Source organism: Passer montanus, unplaced genomic scaffold, assembly GCF_014805655.1.
Source record: "Passer montanus isolate IOZ18808 unplaced genomic scaffold, ASM1480565v1 scaffold55, whole genome shotgun sequence".
In the NCBI taxonomy this organism is placed as follows: Eukaryota; Metazoa; Chordata; class Aves; order Passeriformes; family Passeridae; genus Passer; species Passer montanus.
This window is the reverse complement of record NW_024370485.1, coordinates 3,105,168-3,129,376: the sequence shown is the minus strand read 5'-3', so window position 1 is coordinate 3,129,376 and position 24,209 is coordinate 3,105,168. Positions and strand designations below refer to the sequence as shown.

Below are 24,209 nucleotides of genomic sequence, written 5' to 3'. Positions count from 1 at the left end.
GTGACTGACTTGGCACACATTTCAGAACAGAAATTTGACGGTTTAAAAACACAGATTTCTTCCCACAGTTACTTTCCATTCCAGCATTCTCCTATCTCTTGCTAGTCATTTGTTCCAAGAGTAGTTTTCCATTTTCAAAGAAGCCTTCACTGTGTGTCCTGGAAAGCAGAGGTTCTGGAAAGGAGCAGAGAGTCACAGAGAAGCAACTCACCAGTGCAGCAGCCTGGTACAGAGAGTGACTACAGCTTTCAGATATATTACCAACCTGAGGGTGTGGGAAGCATTGCTACTTGGGTACGTGGCCTTGGCCAGACGAAAAATAAGAAAAATAATATGCTTCATTATGCAAATTTATAAAATGGAATTTAAAAATTCAAAAGGGAACATGAAAGAGCTGCATAAATGACCCCAAGATTGGAAAAAGCCACATAGCTGCACACTGAAAATTTTGAAAAGCCCAATTTATTTTGCTTATCATTAAAAAAAAAAAGTGGTAACTGATGATTTTATTAAAGTATATTAATTGTGAGGAAAATTAAGTAGATGCTAATAATATTTAATCTAATTTAAAAAGTCATCATGAAAACCAATAGCCAAAAGCTGAGTCTGATAAATTCAGCTCTGGTAAAAGACACCATTTCATTTTGTTTACTGATTTCTAAATGACAGTCATTAAGTCAGCTGGTGAGAAGGACTCTGTCTTTTCCATCTTTTCCGGTTTTTGTGCTGAAAACATTATGTCACCCAAACCAGAGGTACCTGAGTGAGACATAACGGCCCACAATGCAGGTACAGTCAGAAAAGACAACCTAAAGCCAGACTTATAGGACAATATCCTGGAAAGCTAACAAGAACGGGCAGAAGTCAATGCACATAAATTAAAGCTGATTAAAGTAAGCTCCGTACACATTTATAAAGCATAATAACCTCACCTCATGGAGAGGAACAAGCTATTGAAAAGCATAGGTGCAGTTTTGTGTACCACCTAATATGACAAACTACCAATTGACCTTGGAATCAGGGGCTGCTCTTCCCCTCCCTGGCTGTTGTGAGATCCAGTCACGCCACAGGCATTGCCAGAAAATTAATCCAAACAATAGTCATCTGTTTGGTCATAAACTCAACTGTCTCGCTTTGGATCTGCTTAAGCACAATGCCCAAAGTGGTGAGGAGGCTGAGCATATGGCCAGGGCACAGGACAGGGGGACTGTTCTTCTCACAGCAGCCCACAGTTATGCTACATTAAGGGCAACTTTGAAATGCACCTGAAAGCCACTTCATCCCAGAACAAGAGGCTAGATGGATATGTAGCACATGCTATTGCCACTACCTGCTTCACTTGTACTTAACTTCTAGAGCACCCCCACGTAAGCCAGCACAAAGCTGGTTCATACACAGCGAATTTGTCGAGTATCTCAGGAAAAAATTTCCCATTGTTAGAAAATCCTTTTAAAGCCTCTTTTCCCCAGGCCTTTCAGCTAATGTATGTTTACCACATTCCTGCTGTAACCACGAACCAGTAGAGACTTCTTCCCTGCACAGGCCACCTGCACAGCTCAGAGGTAAAGCTCGAGGTGAGTGGCACATCTGACCACCTTTCAAGTGCCTCTTCCTGGGCTAGCTATCACTAAAGCAGCTCCTGCAGGCCCCACACTCAGCAGCACCATTGGAAACATGCTGCTCCCTTGTCACCACCACGTCAATGCCCTGGAACACGTAAAGGATGTGCTGGTTTAACAGTAGCAACATGCAAAATATTCACATTAAACTACTGCATATCACTGGCAGTCCTACTTTTAAACCGCTCTATTTTACTGAAGCTAAATCAATAAACCTTAAAAGCTAAATTGCTATAAGAGCATCTCATGTCAGGGCATGTCTGTCAGCATCTGCAGCTCCCGTAATATATTACTACGTGAGTTCCCGGTAAGTTGACCCCTCCATAATTCTCAGCAGATCCCCACCTTCCACAGCCAAGTGCATTAAAGGTCCTTTTTCTCTCCTCTCCTTGCACACCTACAGAAAGACAAAAACAAAGGCTATACAAAACTTAAGCCCTTAAACCGAAGCCAGTTGGTTTGCCCTTCTGTACATCCCCTTTCACACTCACAGTGTCAGGCTAAACAAAGCCCCTCACTCCAGGATACAGGCCTGGAAAAAAAGCATTAGCATCTGGCAACCCAGAGCAGCACTCCAGCATACGGGCCTGAGAGCAAATACAAGTCTCTGGCACGAAGAGGAAACACTGGGACATATGCCTGAGTGCTCCTGTCAATCTTGCAGTGGGGGAATGCCCGATTTTTTTTTTCCATATATTTTTATCATATTACTGAAAGGAAATGCCAGGGACTGCTGTGGCCCCTGTCCCTTGAGGCTCCACTGCTGCCATCAGGCTGCACTGCCTTTGCAGCAATGAATATTTAAACAGGGCAATAAATATTTCAGAGCACATTCATCCCAATAAGAAGTCTACTACCATAAGAGAGATGAGACAACCACACAGGGCTGGGGCCACTCCCTCTTCTGCCCCTCTGGCTCCCACACCACCTGCCCTTCCTTGGCCCTACTTCCCTCCAGCCCTCAGAAGGCACCTGACAGCCTCAAATATTCATGAGCACAGTTCCAGTTACTTTCCAAACAAGCAAAAACACCTGTGAAAAAAGTAACGAGGTGCTCTCTTTCCACAGAGGTGCAGAACACAGCTAGATCATGCTTTGCTTTCACCTCTCCTGGGGTTTCTGGTTCTTGGGTGCTCATACTTGGGAAGAAAATAATTTGCTTGAAGACCCCACAGGGTCTTACATCTTTAAATATTACATCTTAAAAGAGAAAAAACCGTAAGATCACCAAACCCAAAGCTCAACCAGCACCTGGTCAAGAAACAGAATGTTATACTCTGTCTTTACTCCCCACAACTCCCTCCCTTAACTTCAGCAGTGCATTTATTCAGGCATTTCTCGGGTGTGAGCAGCTCCACTAGCCTCTCAGCAGGATGCTAACAGATGTACACAGCTTGGCCATCACTGGCACAACTAAAATCAGCTAGAAATCAAGTTTAGGATGTAACAGAAAACCCATTCATTTACTCAGCTATCACCTGCTTCTCATTCATGTACTGGGGGCTATTTTGACTATGACAGTGATAAAAGCTTGGGGTTTATAAGTAGGACCTTAGTTATGCTCTCACCTCTAAACTCCTTGGTTTTTAAAGATAATTTCAGGGGCTAATTATACTCTGCTAAAAATCAAAATCACATATAAAGATATTTATTCAGGATCAGATTTATAGGGCCATGAAACCATGCAACCAGACTCAAAAATTATCTTTTGTAGCAGCTGCCACTGCATATCTACCTAGACTCAGAAGACCTAAGATATTTGCTGCTCACAGAGCATATGGACAAGGCTTCAGAGAACAAATACACCTACTCTGAGTGAAAGGAAGCCAAAAAGACACCCTCACAAACAGCAACCAAAGGGTTATCCTGAACAACAGACACAAGAACACAAGCTAGTCTGCCCTGGCTAACTGAGCTACACCATGGCATCTCCTCTCCAGGTAAAAGCTTTAATTAACAGCATACAGAAAAAGAGTAATCTCTGCCTCTACTGGCACCCATGGACCATCTTTTAAAAGACTATGGTAACCAAACTGCAATCACAACGTGTCACATGCTGTCAAAGGTGCCTCCTGGACTGTGCAGGAAGACACTCTCCATACCTGGATCCTGGCCCAGCTCAAGGGACAGGCTGGGCACCAAACGGCTCAGCCCTGTCATGGCTTGGGCACAGCAGGGAGCATGCAAGGGTATGCGACAACTCAGGAAGGTCTGCAGATGCAGTCTTGGATTAAACTGCTAAATTCCCCTGCAGTCTCATTTCAGCTGCTTTTAGACCTTTGAAGGAGAACAGCTGGGTCTTTGCTGTGCGCAGGAAGGGCCCTGCAGCACTCAGAGTGAGTCTTCTACTGCAAGCCAGAGCTCCTGCTATTTCCTCCTTGGTCCTTGTATCCAAGGGAAGAGACCAAGGCAACCCCCAAGTGCTGGGCAGCCTTCTTAGGATGGCCAGTTTCCTATTAATGACATTCTCTCTCATCCTCCTGCTCTGTGGCACAAAACAGCTACAAAGTGAAGTATTGAACCATCAAACAGCAAAACCCCTTCCCAGACAGCATTTCAAGGAAGAGCACCTGTCTACTGATAGGTAGATCAATCACCTGCCACCACCCTCTGTCCCTTCTGCTCCTGAAAAAGCAGAAGCATGCCTTGGTCAAGACTGGCTATCAGCCATGCCACAAAAAAAATGCTGTTTACATTAAAAGCATAAAATAGCAGTCACAGCAGTGTAATTCAGAGACTGACAACAATCCTGCTGCTTTGCCAGCGGTGAGGTCTGGAATTTTATATCTCTGCTTCTAACTACCACCCCAGCTGTCCTTCGTATATCACTGAAAGGATCCAGTCAGATGCAACCTGGCCCAAAAAACACCTTGTACTTTCCTATCTTATTAAAAGACCTCATACACAGAGAAAGGAAAACATTTTGGAAGATGAGCAATTACCTCACCAAGTAATTTAGAGCAGGAGCCACCATTTTACAGCAGACATCAAAATAATGAGCACTCCTCTGCTGACTGTGCAGCTCCTTGTTATTCCCATGATGGGCTGCATACCCAGCAGCACGTTAACATGGAAAAAACCAGCATCTGATCCCACGCAAGAATAAAAAAATACATTTTTGATACCATAAAAGAAGTGTTAGAAAGGAAAACAACATTTAATTCTGTGGCTCCTGAGGACCTCTCATGACTCAGAAAATAAATGCAAACAGATGAAAAAGTTAATTTGGATCATATCAGCTTCACTGGCATGCAAAGGGCAGATCAGGCACCCTGCGGAGAGGGAGGAAGAGATTTGCCATCGATCAGGTTACTATCACTGACAGCTGACCTAAAATGCCACAAGATTTGACCAGACTCTACCCTATCTTCTAATTTTCAAAGGTGCTACAGCCTCCTTTAAGAGATACAATGTGTGAAACATGTAACACTGAGGTTGGGGAGGAAGCAGATCCTGCAGCTCAAGTATGTAAGTGGTCCAGATAATAATCCTCACCACATTAAGACGAGCCCAATTAAATGAAACAAGAAGAAAGCAGAAGTGAATTGTTCTTTTGAAGATGTAGAATTTTCAATGCAAAACAATGAAGACATAAGGAACCAGAATAATTTCTCCGCAGTCTGAGGCTACTGCATGGAACAGACAGACAGGCAATTGCTCTGTCCTAAAAAGATGCTCCTTGAAAACAGATGTCTGCCTGTAACCCAACACACTCAGCTTGGGAATTTAGAGACCCAGCTTGCTGTATGGGCTCCACAGTAGCATTCCCTGGATGGGCCATCACAGCCCACAGACATCACTGTCAAATCTGAGAAATGTCCTTCAGCATCAACCCTCAACACTTGCTTTTAACTCCGCCTCGTTTGATGGGATCTGAACTGCCCATTATCACAAACTGAGCTTTACTTCTGTCCTATTAAATTTTTAGAAAGTGTTTCTGTTCAAAATGGCCAACAACAGCATGAGTAGTAGCCCACAGCAGCCAATATATTCATTGTTAAAAGAAGTGTCCTTGATTTGCTAGGCCTCCAACATCCACTAAACGATTCACAGGAAGACTCATACATCTGAAAAACTCCTTTAAATTCTTTACGATGAAAATTGTTCTTTTAGCTTCCTCTTGCATGTCTACAACATAAAGCCTTTTCAGTATTTCAGTATTTGGCACTACAGGGCACAAGGACCACCTCCATTTTACAGCCATGGTTGATGACCATAAAGGAAAAGGTTTAGTGCTCTGCTTCTGCAGGGTACTACCAACATCAGACCTAATCAACAGATTCATCTCCGTGCACTTCGGCAAGAGCAGGTCTACCACAGCTGACCTCACATGAGGGCACAGGAGCAGCTCACACAGGCACAGTAATCCTCTGGCAGAAATTTGGGACAGACACAGCTGAAGGCAATTCCCGAACCATTTCACAGCTGAACTCTTGAAGATGTCCCTGCTCATTTCAGACGGGTTACACTAGATAACCTTTAAAGATCCCTTCCAACCCAAATCATTCTATGATTTTAAGGTTTTATGATTGGCTACAGGAACACTCTTCTGCTGGGATTGTCTGAACAGTAGCCAGGAGGCTCATCAGAACTCTGCATTTAAACCATGTCACTGGATCTCAGAATAATTATGTAGTGACACACAGAGCCTCACAGCTAACCTAGAGGCCTACTACACTTTTGAAAGCCAGTACAGCCCTCTACCAACACCCTAAAAGAATGAAATTTATCTTCCTCTATGCTCTTCCAAAACATTAGGGAATTCCCATTACTCAGTTCTAGCTATTCTTCTTCTCTGTGTTACAAATAACACAGCTCAAAGTTTCCTACCCACCCACTGGAAAAAAAAAAAAAGGGGGGGGAAAAAAAAAAGCTACTGGCTTCCTATACACTTCTGCTTTAAGAAGAGGTCTGGTTGGGAGATGTGTTCGTGGCCATGTCAGCTGCCAAGCAGGACCCCTGCCACTCATCAGGCAGGGAGGCTTGGAGCTTTCAGGCAGGAGGGCCAGGCAGGCACGGATCTGAACAGAGATGCTCAGGTCTGCAGCCTTCAGTGCAGCTTTCTCTTGACTTCTGTGCAACATTTGCAGGAACTCCTGCAGCCCACTGTCAAAACCAATTAAGAGTACTCCTAACAAAAACCAAAAAATGTTCCTGAGAAATCACAGTTGAGCTGAAAGGGACAGTGAAGTCACTGCCTTTCTCACCTCCTCACAGCAGGGCTTGTTAGAAGACCTTCATTTTGTCTAGGGCCAAAGTCACCATCAGGCTGCTCAAAGCTACGGTTTCAGACTTGATGGAGAACAAGGATCATGGATCTTTAATCTGCTTAAACCCGATTTAGACTCATCTCATTGAATAAGACAAAGTATTCAGAAGTCTCGCTTTCTGATGAAGCACTGAGATCTCCACAGTATTTTTTCCACCCTTCAGAAGTCCATGTTCCCAGATAAATTCACTCTCACAGCCCATGCAGCATTTTGATCAAAAGAGGCTTTGAAAACCTAGAGTCCCTCAGAAAAATTCTCTTAGGATGAAGGTTTGCAACTGCCTTTGGATGACCTAAATTCTTTCCGGCACTAAGAGAGTCAGCCCCTCCTTGACTACACCACCTCATCAGTCACACTTCGTGTATTCACAGTCTGTCACCCATGTCCCTGTGAAGGACACAAGGAGCAAGGAACTGACCAAAGTTCTCACCACAGCCCTCAGTCGCCACCTTTTTCATTCCTCTATCTCACCACACTACACTCTTTGCCACAGACTGGCTCCATCACACAGTCTAACATGACTCTGAAAAAGTATTTACACTTCCCCAACCAAACTCATATGAAAGGGACTCCTAGAACTACTTTTCATCCCTTTCCCACTGCTTCAAGACAGAATGCTTCATCCTGGAACAGGGTGGAAACAGACCTGAGAAAGGATTTGCAAAGCCAATGTAGCAACATTAAATAGCATCATACAGAAAGAAAAGCAAAAGGGAAAGTTAAAGCAAATGAATCTGCATTAAATATTTGAGCACCAAGCAAAGCTAACATAGCACAATATCTCATAGCCAGCCAACAGTCAACAAATTGATTAATTCACTAATTTCACCAAATAAACATGGCGTTCCTCCTATACCTCCTGACTCAGGCTGGAAGGATCCTTTTTAAGTTTACACAGATTTAAAACTATGCCTGTTGAAACTGAAATCCTTTCCCTTGCTGCCCTATTTATCTCAACCACATTTTATAAAGCAGGAAGGGACACACACTGAAAAACAAAAGCCTTTCATACTCCTGCTCTCTAATATTCTGAAGTACTTTGCATAATTGTTCAGTTTTGATAACCTCCTTTCATACGATGCTGTAGCAAAAATGAGAAAAGCTACAAAGAACAACAAATCAAATTAATGGTTTCACTCTTCATGGAGGGTACACTAGACAAAGGAGGACTAGTACTATCTAAGAAATCCAAACTCCTCTCCAAAGCATTTTTAAATCAATCTTTTAAAGTAATTTAAAGCAGATTTTGCTATTAAGACTGGAGGGAGAGCATAGGCCTAGATAAGGAGCTTCAGTGAGACCTGATAGGTGAATGATGGTCTATGCACTGCGTAGGTCAAACTCTGATTATCTACATCTTGGCTAATCAGAAGCAATTATCTGAAAGTCAAATATGCCCTCCAAGTCAGGTAACTCATGGAGACAGGACTTATATACAGCACACAGAAATCCTAAACTCCACAGGACCTCAACTGCAGACACTATGAATTTTAAGCAGGATAACCAGGAGGACAGTTCAGAGGGTTTTAACCATACTCAAGACTCCCAGCCTGAGGGCAGACATCAGAAGCTAGAAAGATTACCCTTGCAATTACTTCAACATTTTTGCTGTATCCACGCACCCTCAGATTAGAGGCTACTTGGAGTGCAATTCCAGTTAGGTATTTAGAGACTGCTTGGGGTAAAAATCTCCATTACAGACAGGGCTGGTAAAGCCAGGTTGGTTACTGCCCATTGTAGGACCCAGTTTTCAGTTGTTAAAATTCCAAGATACCATTCAAATTGAATTTTTTTTCATGATATCTGTAATTGATTTTGGAGTTGTTTTTTGTTATTTCTTTTTACTTCCTTTGTTACTTAAACCATAGCAATCCAACCCAAGAAAAAAGCAGGGGGCATATTTTGTCTTGTTTATGGTTAAGGGAGGAGGAAACCACCACATACGCTTTCAAAAGTCTAAGAGAACTTCTTATTTACAGAAAAATTTGCATTTCAGGAATCTATATTTAGCCACCAAGATCTGACCAACATAACAAAAGTATGGAAAATTACAGTGCCTATCTTACATTTAATCAATCTCCCAGTAAAGCCATATGCAATGGTCAAAAAAGGCTAGAAGATAAAAAAGAAAGAAATTACAGTATGCAGAACCTGCCAAAAATGAAAGACTCAATCCTTTCTTTATATTTCTCACAGAAAGAACAAATGGTGGCAACAAGCTTTATATTAGATACTAGGAAAGACTTTGCAATGCTCACAAAGGCCAGCAGTGGTATTGCAAATACTTTTAAGGCAGGTTACTTGCCATCAGGAATGGTTTAGATACTGTTTAGTCTAACAGGAAACAGAGATGCTCTTAAGGGTAGCTGGTAGTGCAGCTTGCACCCCATTTTCTGTGATTTTATGCTCTCATTTGGAGATCATCCACAGCTTCACATGAGATACGGGCCATGTCAGCTCTAGGTCTGCAGATCACTGACAGCAGGGAAACGATCCTTCTCCAGTACTTTGCACCATCTCCTTTGCAGGGATGATGTAACATCAAGAAGCAGTTACCCACCTCAAATCCAAAAAAACCAAGAAACAGACCTGTAAGTACAGCAGGAGAAAATTAAATTGAGACAAGAAGCCGGAGCACTATCATCACAGGCAGTGACAGGGAGCAAAGAGACAGAACAGACAAGTATAACTGCAATAGGAGCAGAAAAGGCAAACTAAATGAGGAATGAAGGGAGTGGGTGGAGAGTTAAAAAAGCCTATGACAAGGAGACTGTAGTGAGGACAGGGAGGAGGAGGAGGAAGAAAAGCAAAGAGTAAGCAGGTCTAAAAATCAGCTGAAAAGGAACTGAAGGGATCAAGGTAAAGTAGTAGTCTGCCAAAACAGGAAGGCATGTAACTGGAAAGAAATGGAGACTGGGAGAGTATGGATACGGTATGGCTTGCATGTGACAAGCCACTGACCAGGGATCATGGGGAGAGAGTGAGAGGAAGAAGCATCCATCTGTCCTCCAGTGATGGAGGGCAGAGGTGAGACAGGAGAGGTCACACAGGGATGGAAGAGAGGGGAAAATGTGCATACCATTGTACACCCGCAAAGCCTAAACCCGAGCCTAATATCGCAAAACATCACCATTCCTCTGCTGTCAGCAAATATACAAAACCAACTGGCAAACACTGATCAAGCTGGTCTGCACAGAAAATGACAGCTAATTACATAGTCAGTCAAAGTGGCAGAGGTCTCTGGGTTGTATCTGGGATGGCCAACTCTGCCACTGATAACTTGCAGGGGTCATCATGCTGCCACATACACTGAAGCTGATGGGGACAGTTAGAGGGTTGTCTGTTTTTTCTTTTCTTTCTTGTGGAAAAAAATAGCATACAAACATGTGATTAAGGAGAATCATAAATAGCCACAGAAATAAAGAGAACAAATGAAGGTTTCTTTCCCGACTTAAAATACTGAAATGCCCTGTAATTGAAATGCCTCCCCATTACCATCTTGATCACTCTCAATTCAGTTTAAGAATAATATTGCTTAATGAACAGTTTTGCAGAGGAAAAAAAAAAAGATCAGGTATTAAGCAAAGCATACTGTTGAACAGCATTTGTCCCATTTTCTTTTATGCAAGCAAAACACACCAGTTTTTTCCAAAAGCTTCCAGTTGAGCATTAATTGCTCTGGCTTCCATGAACCCTACAAAACCAGCCTATACATCTCCTGCCCTCACTGGTCACAGTACAGCCTCCAACAGCTCAGCAAAAAAAACCATCCTACACAGCAGATGATCATAAGTGACTCTAGAGGAGCATACCAAAATAAGTTTGGTAGGAAAATTAACATTACTCTAATTCCACAGAACATGTCTGATAGAAAGAATACTGACTACATCCTTTTAAATAGTATTCTATTTGAAAGAAGACTGAGGCAAATTAACCATCTCTTCCCTGGTACTCAGACCTCCAAGGAATGCCTGTTGGTGAAGTCTGTGACTCTGCAGCTGGGAGGTAAGTACATTAAGGAACTCACTGCAAAGGGGCAGCCAACTGCACACACCATTTGCTGGAAATGGATCTAAAACACGAACAGGGAGCATTTTACCTGAAGCAGTCAGTAAGACCCGAATCCACATCTAAAAAACATCACACACAGAGACATCCATTGCAGACCTCTTCTGCACTGGTGTTAGAATTTTATAGTAGAAGGCTGCTCAATACTAATTAAATGCAATGGAGCCATCATGAATTAAGCACCTGGAGGGAAAGATGTTGCTGGTTTTAAGAGCCTCCCTCTTTTGCAACCTTGAACTTTTGTAATTTTTGGTAGCTCACTACAACCTCTTTACTGATCCAGATACTTCAGAAATTAATAGTTCTTAAAATACAATTAAAATGGTATGTTAAATTTACACAGCCTTGGCAATCAAATACCACAGAAAACTTAGGGATCCTCATTTCTCAATTCCCAGGGATAGCCACCTAGTCACCTGCAGAAGAAATGCACTAGGGAGCAGCGAGGTTATTTCTAGGACAGGGACTCAAGGAAATGGCAGTGCTGTATCAAGTTGCTTTTCTCCATCCTGCCTAGGAAACATTGAATAAGGCTTCTGCCATCCCAAGGCAGATCTACAAGCACCTGCAGTGGTTCACTTCTATTCCAATGCATCTCAAAGTGCTCAGCACAGGGGGCAAAGAGTAAAAGACTAAAACACTCACCAGATTCTGACAGGTCCCACTGATTTTTAGGCCCTTAAGAGTAAGCCCTTCTCAACCAGCAGTTAAATCTCGAAGTATAACAACAGTTACAGACACAACCCATAGCCCCACCTCAAGCAACTATGTCCTAATATCAGGGAAAGTGAGATGCAGATTAATCCTTGCATTCCCAGGGGACAGGCTCCTGGAAAAGTGACTGGACAGGATTTCTCTCACACAAACTTCTGATGGTGACATGGTGTCTTGCAGCACTAAGGGGAAGCCCTATGATATACAGTAGAAGAGAATGAAAAACTAGGGGATAGGTATAGGCACCGAGTCAGGCACCACGTAAACAAGCACCATTCCAGGAACAGCAAAGAAAAGGGGAAGAGCAGAAGTCCAGGGACAGAGAAGAGAGCGATTCCCTACAGACAGCTCATGCAAGTTCACAAGATAACACCAAAGCAAGGAGTAAGCAGCAATGACAACTGAACTGAAAGAGACATGCAATCCTCAAAGCAGGAAAAAGGGAGCGGGAAATAATGGTAGGTCCTAAGAGAAGTCCAAAGAGTAAAAAAAGGGGGCCTTCTACCACACACAGATAAAGCTTTTCTTTCTTAATTCTTTCTTTTAAAGGAGCAGGGGAATTCTGCAGCATCCAGCTTGCCTGGAGGGGAACAGAACCTAACGCAGCCGTAAGGGGACAGGAGGGGGGAGGCTGTTCTGGGACTCGGTCTCCCTTGCAGACAGTTCAGACAAAGGAGGACGGTCTCCGATAATGGGATGCATTGTACATTTTTAGCTAGCACAACAAGGTGGCTGTCGTGACAGGGTTCGCCCCATCTCCTGTCTCTCCCCTTCAACTACACACCCCTGCATGATCCCAACATGGAACACAAAGATCTGTTTTATCACACTATTACTGTAATGGGAGGTAAAGAAAGACGGGGAAAGGGAATGAGGCAGAGGAACGAAAAGGAGACAGAGCGGCCTTTAATGAGTCAGCCGCTGCTCTGATTTAAATAAGATCTCCATTTAAGGAGCACTGCAATTGTTGGGTTTTCTTAATTTAAAAAAACAAATCATTGACTAAGCAAGCAACTTCTGGCTGCACAAGTTGTCTCACAGCTACACACAGGGCCTGGGAGGGAAAGGGTTATACAAGGGGGAAGGGAAAGGGAAGAAAACCTCTGGAAAAAATGAGACTGCTTGCTGGTTCATTTTAACAAGGACATAAATTAGTCTCAAAGCCACAAACGCCATCACCTCCCTGAGCCCTGGGCAGAGTGTAGCAAGTCAAACACGTGCCAAGATAAACGGTGCTGGCTGGAGCCTCCAAGGGGTGCTGGGGGGGACAAGAGGGGGCATGCTGGCAGGCAGGGCAGCAAAGATGCTTCAAATGGTGCCACAAAATGGAGACTGGTGATTCTACAGCTGCACAAAAGCAGACTTTCTGATGTTTCTGCTTACACCCACATCAAAAGCTGGGAACTCAAGAGAGATAAAGAAGGAAAAAGGGGTGCTGAGGTCAGAAAATAGCAGTTCTCCAAGGTCTGGCTTTAATTACCACAAGCAGCCCTTCCTCCTCCTCCTATCTTGGAAGAAGGCCCGCCAGCGGGCAGCAGCCCAGGTGAAAGGTTCCATTGCTGAGAGCAGGGAGGGGAGCAGACAATGGCGGGGGGATTCATTACAAAGACACACACACACACACTCAGCACTGCCGGCCGCCACATGGGCTGGGGGGACCCCTTAAGGAGGCAGCAGATCCCCCCCCCACTCTCTGAGATGCTTGACACCTTCCCCCTCTCCCAGCCCTGATGGGAAACAGATTTGGAGGAAAACGCCAGCAAGGCACTGGGCTGTCCAAGAAAGGGAGGGCTTTGTGCTCCACACAAGCCAGCAACCTCAGCATGCACCACACAGAGAAAAAGCCTTTTAGCATATAATGCCCGTCCACAGAAGGCTCTCTCTTTTATCTGCAATTAGTACATAATGTACTGGGCCTCGTTTAACACTCATTTTCACTGATTTAGGATTAAGGGGGATATAGCTAAGGCACTATCTGTTAATGAATCTGAGCTCTTACTCTCATTAGCAATTTTTGTTTCCTCTTTTTCAAGCACGTTTTTACCTTCCAGCATCTCCCATTTCTTTCCATTGCTGTTTCTAGACTTGTCACTCCACACGCTCATATTTATTCTGTTCTATCAGCTTGTCATGCCTATGCAGAAGCTCATCTCCCAGATCTCCAAGGAAGACAGCAAGCTTGCTCCTTACAATACAAGAGAACTCAGACCAGGTAGGAAATGTTTTCTGAGACTGAACTAAACAGAGCAAGACTGTAGCAATGCTGAATTCATTCAGTGGCAATTACCAACTTAACATACCAACAATATTTACTTTTCATAAATGAGACAGAGCCCCAAGGAAGCAAGTTCACAGGTTTAAGTAATGGCACTTCACTGCTTCAAACAACACTGCCACATAATAATAACGTGGCTGGGGATATTGTCTTGAATTGTGCCACGCTCCTTCAGCCCCACACTCGAACAAACCTGCAGTGACTGCTAAGGACCAGCCTAGCAGCCAAATGACCCCCCTGAGAGAAGGCAGCACTCTGCTAGAGCTGACTTCACCTGTGCTGTCTTCCTCAACTCAGTGTACAAGGGCTATCCATCATTCATCTGGATCCCCACCTGAAACACAGTCTGAGTTCTCCTCTCCTACTGTTTTTTTTTAATATGCATCTTCTCCAGCATCTCAGCATGTAAATACACAATGCAAATCCTGAAACCCTGCACTAAATAGTACATACTCTTAAGACAATTGTAATTCAAGGTCAAACAATACAATAACACAGAGTCTCCTTCTCCACGTCAATAAATTAAGAGTTTCTGCAGAAGACAGATTTCCCTGGAGTCCATTAGTATATCCTAAATCTTTAAAAGAGTTTATACCCTCCCCTATTTCAGCCAGTGCTCCAGCAGAATCTCATCCTTCCCAGCCCTGCACATCCCCAAGCCTGGGTCCTAGTAACCCAGGCACCTTTCTGCACTGCACAGACATGGGCTCCGAGCGTGACGGCGGTGGCTGAGAGCACATTGCAACACCAGGCTGTGCAGAACAACTCTCTGAAATGTGCACACCTGCAGCTTAGGGGCACACACCTCCATCTGACCAGGCACACTCTGAGCAATAGCAAAACACAAATGGACGCTGACTGCAGAGACACAGCTTTCCAGCATCACTTGCTAAACTAAATATAGGTACAGAAAGCCCCACGAGATTTCTGGAGAGCTCTTCCGTCTCAGAACAGAAAGCCTTGGTCCAGATAAAAAGGACTCTGTAATGGAAGGGACTAAATAGCAGAAGCCAAAGGTGGGCCTTGGGAGCCTGCAAAGATACCTTTAGAGTGGACAGAGACCTATTTTTCAGCCACTGACAATCAATGCAAGATGGGAAAGGGAAAGGGTCAAAGTGGGTGTCACTTCTTGCAGCAGATGGGTTCTGAGTTAGGCACCAGTGAACGATATGCCCCTTGCAGTGGGACATGCAGGATCTCAGCAGCAGCTGTTGAAGGGGGCTTCAGCCAGAGAGCTAAGGAAAGCCAAAAAGGCAGTATGCATCTATTCTAAAGACCTGCAAAGCTGTACAGAAAAAAAAGCACTTGTGAAACCCAGATTTGAAGAAAAGTTCCTTCTGAGAGTCCTTCCCTCCCTCCCCTTTGGGAATATCCCCCAAAGGTTTCCAGCTCTGCAAGGCACTGCGGGGACATTATATAATGTCTAACTCCAAAGGATTCCAGTTCCACGATGCCGCTTTCCTACTCCTCCCTCCCTTTGCCCGCTCCCTCCGGTGGCGAGTTGCATATGCCATGCCAGGAAAAAAAAAAAAAAAAAATTCAAAATCCAAAAGCATACAGTAGCCTTAAAAGGCGAGCACTGTCCGACGAAAACCCTTTGCGGTGGATGCGCGATGGCCGTGGCAGCTGGGCGCGCTCCTCAGGAAACGTCAGCCGCTTTCCCCCGGGAATACACGGGCAGCCCCACGCCTACAGCTACCTACCAGGGCTCCCCGGCCCCCGCGGTGACCGGCAGCCGGATGGAGAAGCGGCGGGGAAGCCGCACACCTTCGGGATCGGCTCTTCAAAGGCGGGCTTAGCCTAACTCGAAGCAGGGGCGACCCGCGCCCCTCACACACCGCTCTCTCTAGAGGGCACTGCGAGGCTGCTCCGGGCAGGGGGAGCGCAGGAACCCCTTCCCCACAGCTCGCACCGCGGGTGCCCGGCGCGGCGGGGCTCCCTCCGCACCGCTCCGCTCCGCACCGCGCCGGGCGCCCCGCTCCCCGCCCAGACAAAGCCGGGCGGGCAGCCGCCCGAGCCCGGCCCGCCCGCCACCCTTACCTGAGTTACCATTTTCTTTTTCTCCATAAACCAAAATGGGGGAGGCCGGCCGCACGGGAGAGGGAAAATTTACAAAAAAAGAGGAAAAAAATAAAACGAAATAAAAAAGCAGCAGCCCCGTGGAGGCGGGCGGCGGCGGCGGGTGCCTGCGCTGCGCTGCCTCGCCGGCGCGGTGCTCCCCGAGCCCTTTTTCCTCTCTTTCTTCTCCCGTGTTCCTCCCCTTCTTCCCCCTCCCTCCCCCCCTGCCGCCCCCCCGGCCCGGCCGGGCTCGGCACGGCCCGGCCAGCCCCCGCCCCAGCGAGGCGCTCCTCGCCCGCCCGCCCGCCGGGACTCCCCTCTGCTCCCCGGGATCCAGCAGGATCGGCGAAGGCGCAAACGCGAGCTGGAAACAAAAGCCAAGGTGGTGGCCCCGTGCAGCGCCGGTCCCGGCCAGCAGAACCTCACGGCCGGCCCGGGCTCCTCCGCACCTACCATCCCCAGCGCCCCAGGCCAACCCCGCCTGGACCTCAGCAGGCGGGAGGAAGCATCTCTCGGCTGGAGGATGCTGGAGAGATAGCTGTCAGTTTTGCACAGACCTCCCTTCTGCCACAAAAGGGAGAACGCTTGGGTTACACGGTGTGTTGGCTGAACCGGAAGCAGTATCCGTGCCAGGATCTGCATTTCTATCATCATAAAACCTGGAGACCGCTGGACTCCTTCCCAGCTTGCTTTTTTCCCTCCCATTTATCTTCAGCAAGCATCTGGCCCTGAGCACCTGAGCACGCCACGGTTGACAGCATCTGTTCTCTCAGCGACCCCGTAAAACAGAGTGATACACTGCTACCCCATTTGCCAGACGGGATCTGAGATGCTCAGATTGATTTTTCCCAACATTGCACCCATGGAAACCCACGGACAGGGCTGAGCGCAGGTCTGCCAATCCCACAGTTAGACAAGAGCACTGTACTGATGCTCCAGTGCTCATGATGCAGAGATAAAACCAGCTCAGGCAAGTTGTGCTTCTGATGTAACTCTTCTTGACACCTGGTACTCAAGAGACTCCCCAGGCTTTAGCAGCAAAAAAGCCAAATTACGGTGCAGTAACACCTTGAATTCCCATGTGTTCTTTGCATGAATATGCCCAGTTATAATTTACATGGGGGGAAAAAAAAAAAGCCCAGTGCTTCATGGGCTTCTGCTATAGCACTGCTCTTCAGGCAGCCCATGCTGACCCACAATGCTTTTTAGTTTCCCAATTTCACTCGCTGCAAACTGACCTCTGGCTCCTTCCCTTCTTCCTTTCCTTCCTTTGCCCTTTCTCTCCTCATTCAGCAGGCCAGCGGGAGCATGTGCCACAAGCCAGTCTCTCCTCTGCTGTGAAAAGCAGGAGACCAAGACACCAGAAGCCCTTACATGCCACCAGGATGTCATGGGCCAGCCACCCACACAACCAAACCGTGGTGTGGGATCCTCTGGGAGGGAGCCAGCCTCCATGGCTGCAGCCCACAAGTCTCTGAGTCAGAGTCCACTTTTTTCTGTGTTATCTCACTCTCTCTGGTAACTTGTAAGTTACAATATTTACATGCAATGTTGCAAAACCAGGGAAAGTAGTGGATTAGTGGATTTGGTTTCTCTGCCCCCCTCCCATTACAAACCTGAGATTCTGGAGCACAGTTCTGGGTCAAATGTAAATTCCATTCAAAAACAGAAAAAAACCACAGTCACCTCCTTAAACCTTTGACATGACAAAGCACCAGGTTTCAGCACTGTGCATCTCATTCATCAGACCTCTGCAAATCACTCAGGATAATCTCCTTATTCTCTCCACTTAAGCACTTTAACTGTTGTGTTCACTCAGTCTTGTCTGTGCCATGAAGTAGCACCTTCTTGTCCCAGACCTGGGGCTGTAGCACAGACCTTCTGGACATCATCCCACTACTGTTAACCAGAATAGCACCATTTGTACTCCATTTTGGCCTTCACCTGAGGAACCTCCAGAAACACTTGCCATCAGAAAGAGTCTTCTAAGGAAAATGAGATGCCCAACCACGCACTGAACCTTCCCTTGCACTGCCTCCCACCACCCAGTTGGTACATCTGCCTTGCTCATGTGCCAGCAGAGTGGGAATTCCCTTCAGTATGATCTACTGCTGGTCTCCCTCTTTAATCTCCATTGTGGGCCAGAAAGCATCTCCTTTTCTATGTTTGGAATATATCCACCTTTGCTCCTGTTGAGCAAGAAAAAACACCCAATTTTCAGTAGATGTGCTCAAGAAACACAAGTCTGCAAGAGTTCCAACTGCTGCGAAACCAGCTGAAGTGACTATCTGATACAGAGTTTCAAAAGTTTAAAACACACCATGCAAAACATGACCAGACACTTGGGATCTTTGCTGTCTTACTGCAGCCCAGGAGCGACGTCTGATAATGAACAAGGCCTCCCTACAAAAAACGGGTCAATCTGTGCAATTCATCTTTCCTCACTGAGGCATGGGGGTTCAGACGTTGTGTCATGGCCATGCAGAATAATTTGGTAGACCTCCACTTAGCTTCACCTAAGTGAGAGTCATGGAACCACTCCTGAATTTACCATGACAGTTTGCCACCTGCTACTAAGCAAAACCAAAACCCAAACTGCAAATCTTGCTGCTGAGAAGAACAGAGAAGCACAAGCAGAGCTGAAGGCTGGAAGCCTGAAGAACACATAGCTCAGAGCCACGAGATCACCCCTTCCTACTTACTGCATTTATTCAAAAAGCAATGTATTCAGAACAGCTTTAGATGCCAATACTTATGAGTTCTTATGGTTTCTCATACATCACAGGCACATATGCATCAAAACTTTGCTACTGTGCTGTAGAAGTAGCGTTTTGAAATAACTATGGGCAAATTTAACTGGTCTGTCTCTGCAGTGCCAGGGCACAGCTGATAATCCTCATCATGCCAGGCAAAGCTCCTTGCTCCCACCTGAGCACATCTGGGACACTTTTATATTCTCTGCTGTGTTCGAACAGATGTACATGGTTTCTAGTTAGCTCCTACCACTCAAATCCTAAGGGAAAAGAAGCTGGAGAAGGATATTTATGCAGCAGGCCAAAGGACAAGGCCACTGAAATCACACTTATGAGAGCAGAGATGAAGAACTAACCTCTAGTTTGACTAAGTAGTTTACATGTACACTCTGAAATGCTTGGGTTAGTCTAACACTCATAGAAATCATGGAACTAGGAAGAGGAGGAGTCCACAAACACTCTGCTTTCAGAAGGTTTCAGGATATGTTGTCCCTTTTTTTTCTTTTAGCTGGATTATTTACCACCCTTTGCTGCTAAGGGTGGAAAGCAAGTACAGCCTTCAATTTTAACATCCCATTACCTGCATTTCTGTGCTGGCTCAAGTTTAGATGGAGCAAACCTGCCAGCTGGACCAAGGCCAGAGGGAAGAAAAAGAGAGTTTCCAGCGCAAAGAACCAATTTATCACGAACAAATCTTAACAACCAAAAGACACACTTCTGCTGGTGGATTCTATTCATCTGGGTAATAAAACCCCCGATACAAGGTAACCTAACAAAATACTATTTAGTGGCTATCTGATGTATCTCACTGTAGATAATCTTGAACTGCTAGTCTACATTTCACATTTTCTGGATAAACTTGGTGCTTGTAAGGACATAGAGTGCTGACACTGAATAGCCAAGGACTGCCTAGAGAACATCATCTTTCACTTGGCTCCAAAAGTATTTGAGCCTGACCCACACAGCCTCTGCCTTCTCCAAGAGTCCACACACTGGGCCAGCAAATGTCACGTGTGCTCCAAATATAGCCCCCTCCCCCAGCAGAGGCTGCAATACAGACTTTGCCCAGCCCCAAGCGCTGCTCTCAAACCCACCCGTTCCTTTCACCCTACACATCCTTCTGCACCTCCAAAAGCAAAAATGTGACAAATGAGATTTTGCCAGAGGTTTTCTGGGTGATTTTGGAGGAGGGAGGAGGAGAATAGGTGAGGAGCTGCTCTGGGTGGCTCAGCATCCCTGTGGGACAGGCTGCAGTCACACATACAGGTCACATGTGCCCCGACAATGCAGTGAGACACACAACAACACACTAGTTTGCAGAGCACAGCACTGCTGTCAGTTCAACATCCCCTACAAACAAACAAATGATCAAAGAAAAAGGCAAAAACTGTGAACCAGAATACACAAGTCTCAAACGAGACAAGTCTTGGAGTTAAAAAGTATCAAATGGTACTGCTCAGGTGCAGGAGCTTCAAAGCCATCTGCAGAGTCTCTGGGCAGAGGCCTGGGACACAAGAAGCCCAGCTTGGAAGCAGTGTCCTTCTACAAAACCAGCATGTAAGCTCCAGTTTTGTCCAAACAACACAGAGAGCAAAACTCCTTAAAGTCACCACTGTCCTTTTGCTTACCTGGACAACTGGGTATTGGTAATCCATACAATACACACCATACATAGCCAAAGATCCTCCAGCTAAAGGCCAAATGGACACAGGACTGGAAGCTTCAAATCAGAGTCTCCGTCTTTCAGCCTTGTGGGAAGGACTCTGGCAGCCCTGCGCAGTGCTTGGCTCGGACCTCTGGGGCCACTCAGGTTGACACTAGCTCAGCTGAAAATAAAAAGGAGCTGCCTGGCTCGGCACAGCTCAGCCCCTCTCTTCTGGGATCCAGCAAGGCAGCGCTCAACCATAGGCGGCGGAGGCTCCTAAAATTAGAAATCCTCTACTGAAAACGGCCCTGCAAGCCTCGACTGAGGAGTGTCCTGCGATTCCCGGGCAGCAAACAGAGCAACTGCCAGGAAGAGGGGGACACAGGATCTTCGCAGCCACTGCTGCCAGGGATGGGAGGAAGCAAACAGCATTTAGGATCTGAAAAGAGCATATGTTCTGGGCTCTAGGTGCGTCAGAGGGAACACTCCCAATCCAGGACAGGGAAAAACATATGGGACTGTTCCTCCCCCACCACCATACCCTTCTTGCTGTCCTCTGCAGGGACAGGTGCTGGGATTAGCATAGTAAAACCCTTTGGTGTCAGGGAAGGAGGGAGGGAGAGGGGAGAAGCCACAGTGATATCTCAAACTGAAGGGATCTCTTTCACAAGGGAGTGTGTGCCCGTATCACTTAACGCTTCTCCCTCCCTCCCTAGCTGAGGCAGGCAAGCAGGGACAGCTGCCGGAACCGGGGCTGGCGGGGGGAGCTGGGCCCTGGAATGGCCCCCGCTGCCCCAGCCTCGGGCCGGTGGGTTGTCCCCCTCAGCTGTTCTAGTCAAACTGAGGGCAGCGAGAGGGATTAACTCTGTCACACGGGACAGGGAGCAGCAGGGAGAAGGGGGCAAGGCTGGGCAGGGCCAGTTGTTGTGCCCATTTTAGGAAGCTCATCCTCCTCATTCCCAGGGAGGAATCTGCTCCCTGACCGACAAGGACAGATGGGGAGCTGCTTGGCCAGCAGGCTCACCCCAGCAGCCTCACATGCCAGCCACGTTACCAGACATCCGAGGGCCTGCTGCTGATTTTTAGAAGATACACCATGGCCAGGGGGAGCACTGAGGGGGCCTGACCTCCCATAACAAATTGCATGAAGTTTCACCCATCACTACCAAAATGCCATAACAAGTTTTTTGTAGTGATGGGTGGGCACTGGACCAAACCTGGGTTCTCAAAGAGTTAACAGCCTAAGCCCACAAAAGATTCCCACCTTCCTCCAAAGGATAGCAGGGATAAAACCCCTCCCTCTGAGGTTTCAAAAATAAACATGCTACAGTGATCAAACCCAAGAAGGGCTAGCCAAATTTCCCCCACACACAGCATTTTAAATGCATAAAGTCAGGGGGTTTTTGCATTTCTAATCTTTAACTTTTCTGTAGTGCTGCTGTGCACCACTAAACAGCTCCCTCAGCCTAGCTCTAGGGCAGCTGCCTTTCTATTTTCACTCATAATTTCCTCCCCCTCAGAAAGAGTTAAACTTGAGATTTACTTTTCTTCAGGAGTTAAGTATGTGGATGTTATCTAGTACAATTTGCATACACAAACCTTTGTCATTCAGGTAAGGGGTGCCTAATTCGCAGCCCTCAACCCCCTCAGGCCAGCAGGACAGCTCTTGGCTCATCCTCTGCTCCCACTGCCCTTTCTGAGAGCCTCAGGAAAGGACAGCTATGAGCTGGGTGAGTGCTCATAGCAGCTGTCCCCCACTCTCATCATCTTTCCCAGAGCCACAGGGCCACTCCTTCCTTACAAAAGGAGCATGACCAATTTGGGGAGTAAAAAGCATGACATTTTCTACATCTAAAATAAATAAATAAATAAATAAATAAAACTTTCTATAGCCATTGTTTCTGTGTGAAGATTTGCAGAGACAAAGAAATTAGCTGCCCATAAATGGGAATGCCACTATGTTTCTAGATCTCTTCACTGGGGAAAAAGGATGAGGCTCCCACAATGAACTTCCATCTCATTCTGCCTTTGGCCAATTTATTTCACCCCAAACAGACCCAAACCAGCTCACCATTATGCCCCCACCTCCTCACCAGAGGGCTTTTTGGCTACCTCTCAGCACTCCCTGCATGCCCTGCCTGGGGGCACAGATAGAATCTGGTTTCCTCTGAACGACCAATATTTTTTTATTTCCTTCTCTTTTCTGTAATACATGTTCAAAAGGTGCCTGCCCTTCATTCTTTTGCATAGCTCATTACTATGCACTCAAGCAATTTAGTATCTCCAATAAAATCTTTTTATGAAAAGGCATTAATTTATACAAAGCCAAAGACTTTTCCACAGCCTGTTTTTGCTACTTCATATTACTGCCCGAGGTTTTAAAACCAAATCCCTAACTAAGTTAAAAACCTTACATTTATTTCACAATCCAGTTCTTGTCATTTCCATCCTGGCTCAGGGGAATAAAACATTTCCAAATCCAAGTATAGGTATCTTCCTATCTATAAATATGCATCAAATGGGCAAAACAAAACAAGGAAGGGGAGCATCACCGAAGCTCCTTTACTGTTTTAACTACAGATCCAATAAAACTTCCATGCTTTAAAGGTTTTGATGCAAACTTAAATACTGTGACTTAACCAGCATTAAGATATTCATGTGATACTTTGATAAAAAAGCATCACATTTCTTGTGTCCCCCAGGCAAATAAATGACAAAAGCTAGTTTTAAACTCATATGTGCCAAGGTGCACACAGCAGGACTTTACTGACCAGTAATAAACCACTGAATTTTCTGCAAGAGTGGCCACAGGGGCTGGTTTACTACTGCACACTGACTTGCAACAAATATTAGTCAAATATAAGAGGGCGCTGCACTCCATAATTCTGTTTTGGGATAATAGTCCAACTACATTACCATGCAACCTACTATGCCCATGCATTTCCAGTAACACAAGTTAGGTAAGGTAACTGTTACAAAATCATAGCCTTGTTCCTGCAGATGCTTACATACATGAATAATTTTAAATTTACAGAAATATGAAGACTGAAAAAGATCTCCTGACTCACAGAATCAGATCAACTGCTATCATACAACATCATTTTAACTCTTCATAAAATTTATCACACTGTATCTTAGAGCTGGGTTTTACAGCTACACTGCCCCAGCCAAAAGGCTGCTCTAGAAAATCTGGGATTTGTGTTCTCCAGCTTAATGCTATTCCTGAGCAATTTCTGTCTTTCCTTTGTTCCTGTGCCAGTACTGTCCTATGGCTTAGCCATATTTTCTCTTTCCCTTACAATCAACCTTCCTCATGTATTCCCTCTCTAACCATCCAAACAAGCAGCTGTTCCAGTCTTCTGTCACATGACAGGCTGGCTATGCCCCAGCCTCTAGAAGCATGTTCTTGCACCTGATCTAGCCTGCGCTCATCTTTATTTTTAAAGACATCACCCAGAACAACATCAGCTCTGTTGCACATTTCCAGCACTAAACTCCATCTTCTCTAGCCTCATTAGTACTTTCCTCTGTAGCACCACATCAGATGCTGCAGAACCTGTCTATAGTAAGAGACGTCATCCCACTATGTAAAACACACATTATCAAGGTAAGAAAACTGGTTATCTTAAAAACAGACAGGCTGATAAGGCACAACCCAGTTTTAATGGACTTGTGTTGCCTTTTATCATATTCTTTATTTTTATCCAAGCCTTTAATTAATATTTGTGTGCCAGCATGCAGCTGAGGTTAGGTCTGTATTTACTCAGATCATCCCCCACCAGCAATAGGTCTATTCCACTTCCTGTT

At 45.7% G+C, this 24,209-nt stretch overlaps 1 protein-coding gene across 22 annotated transcripts in view; it reads right to left on the bottom strand.

Annotated features, from left to right (window-relative positions):
• RBFOX2 (RNA binding fox-1 homolog 2) overlaps positions 1–24,209 on the bottom strand; it is a 171,746-nt gene that overhangs the window by 70,587 nt on the left and 76,950 nt on the right. The window contains exon 1 of one of the 22 annotated variants that reach the window (XM_039725393.1): positions 20,386–20,952. The exons of 20 other annotated variants lie outside the window; for them this stretch is intronic. In XM_039725393.1, coding sequence (XP_039581327.1) covers positions 20,386–20,430 — 45 coding nt within the window. In that variant the 5' untranslated portion in view covers positions 20,431–20,952. Of the gene's footprint in view, positions 1–15,986; positions 16,174–20,385; positions 20,953–24,209 lie in introns of those variants that run through there. One more of the 22 variants, XM_039725394.1, reaches the window with a different exon arrangement.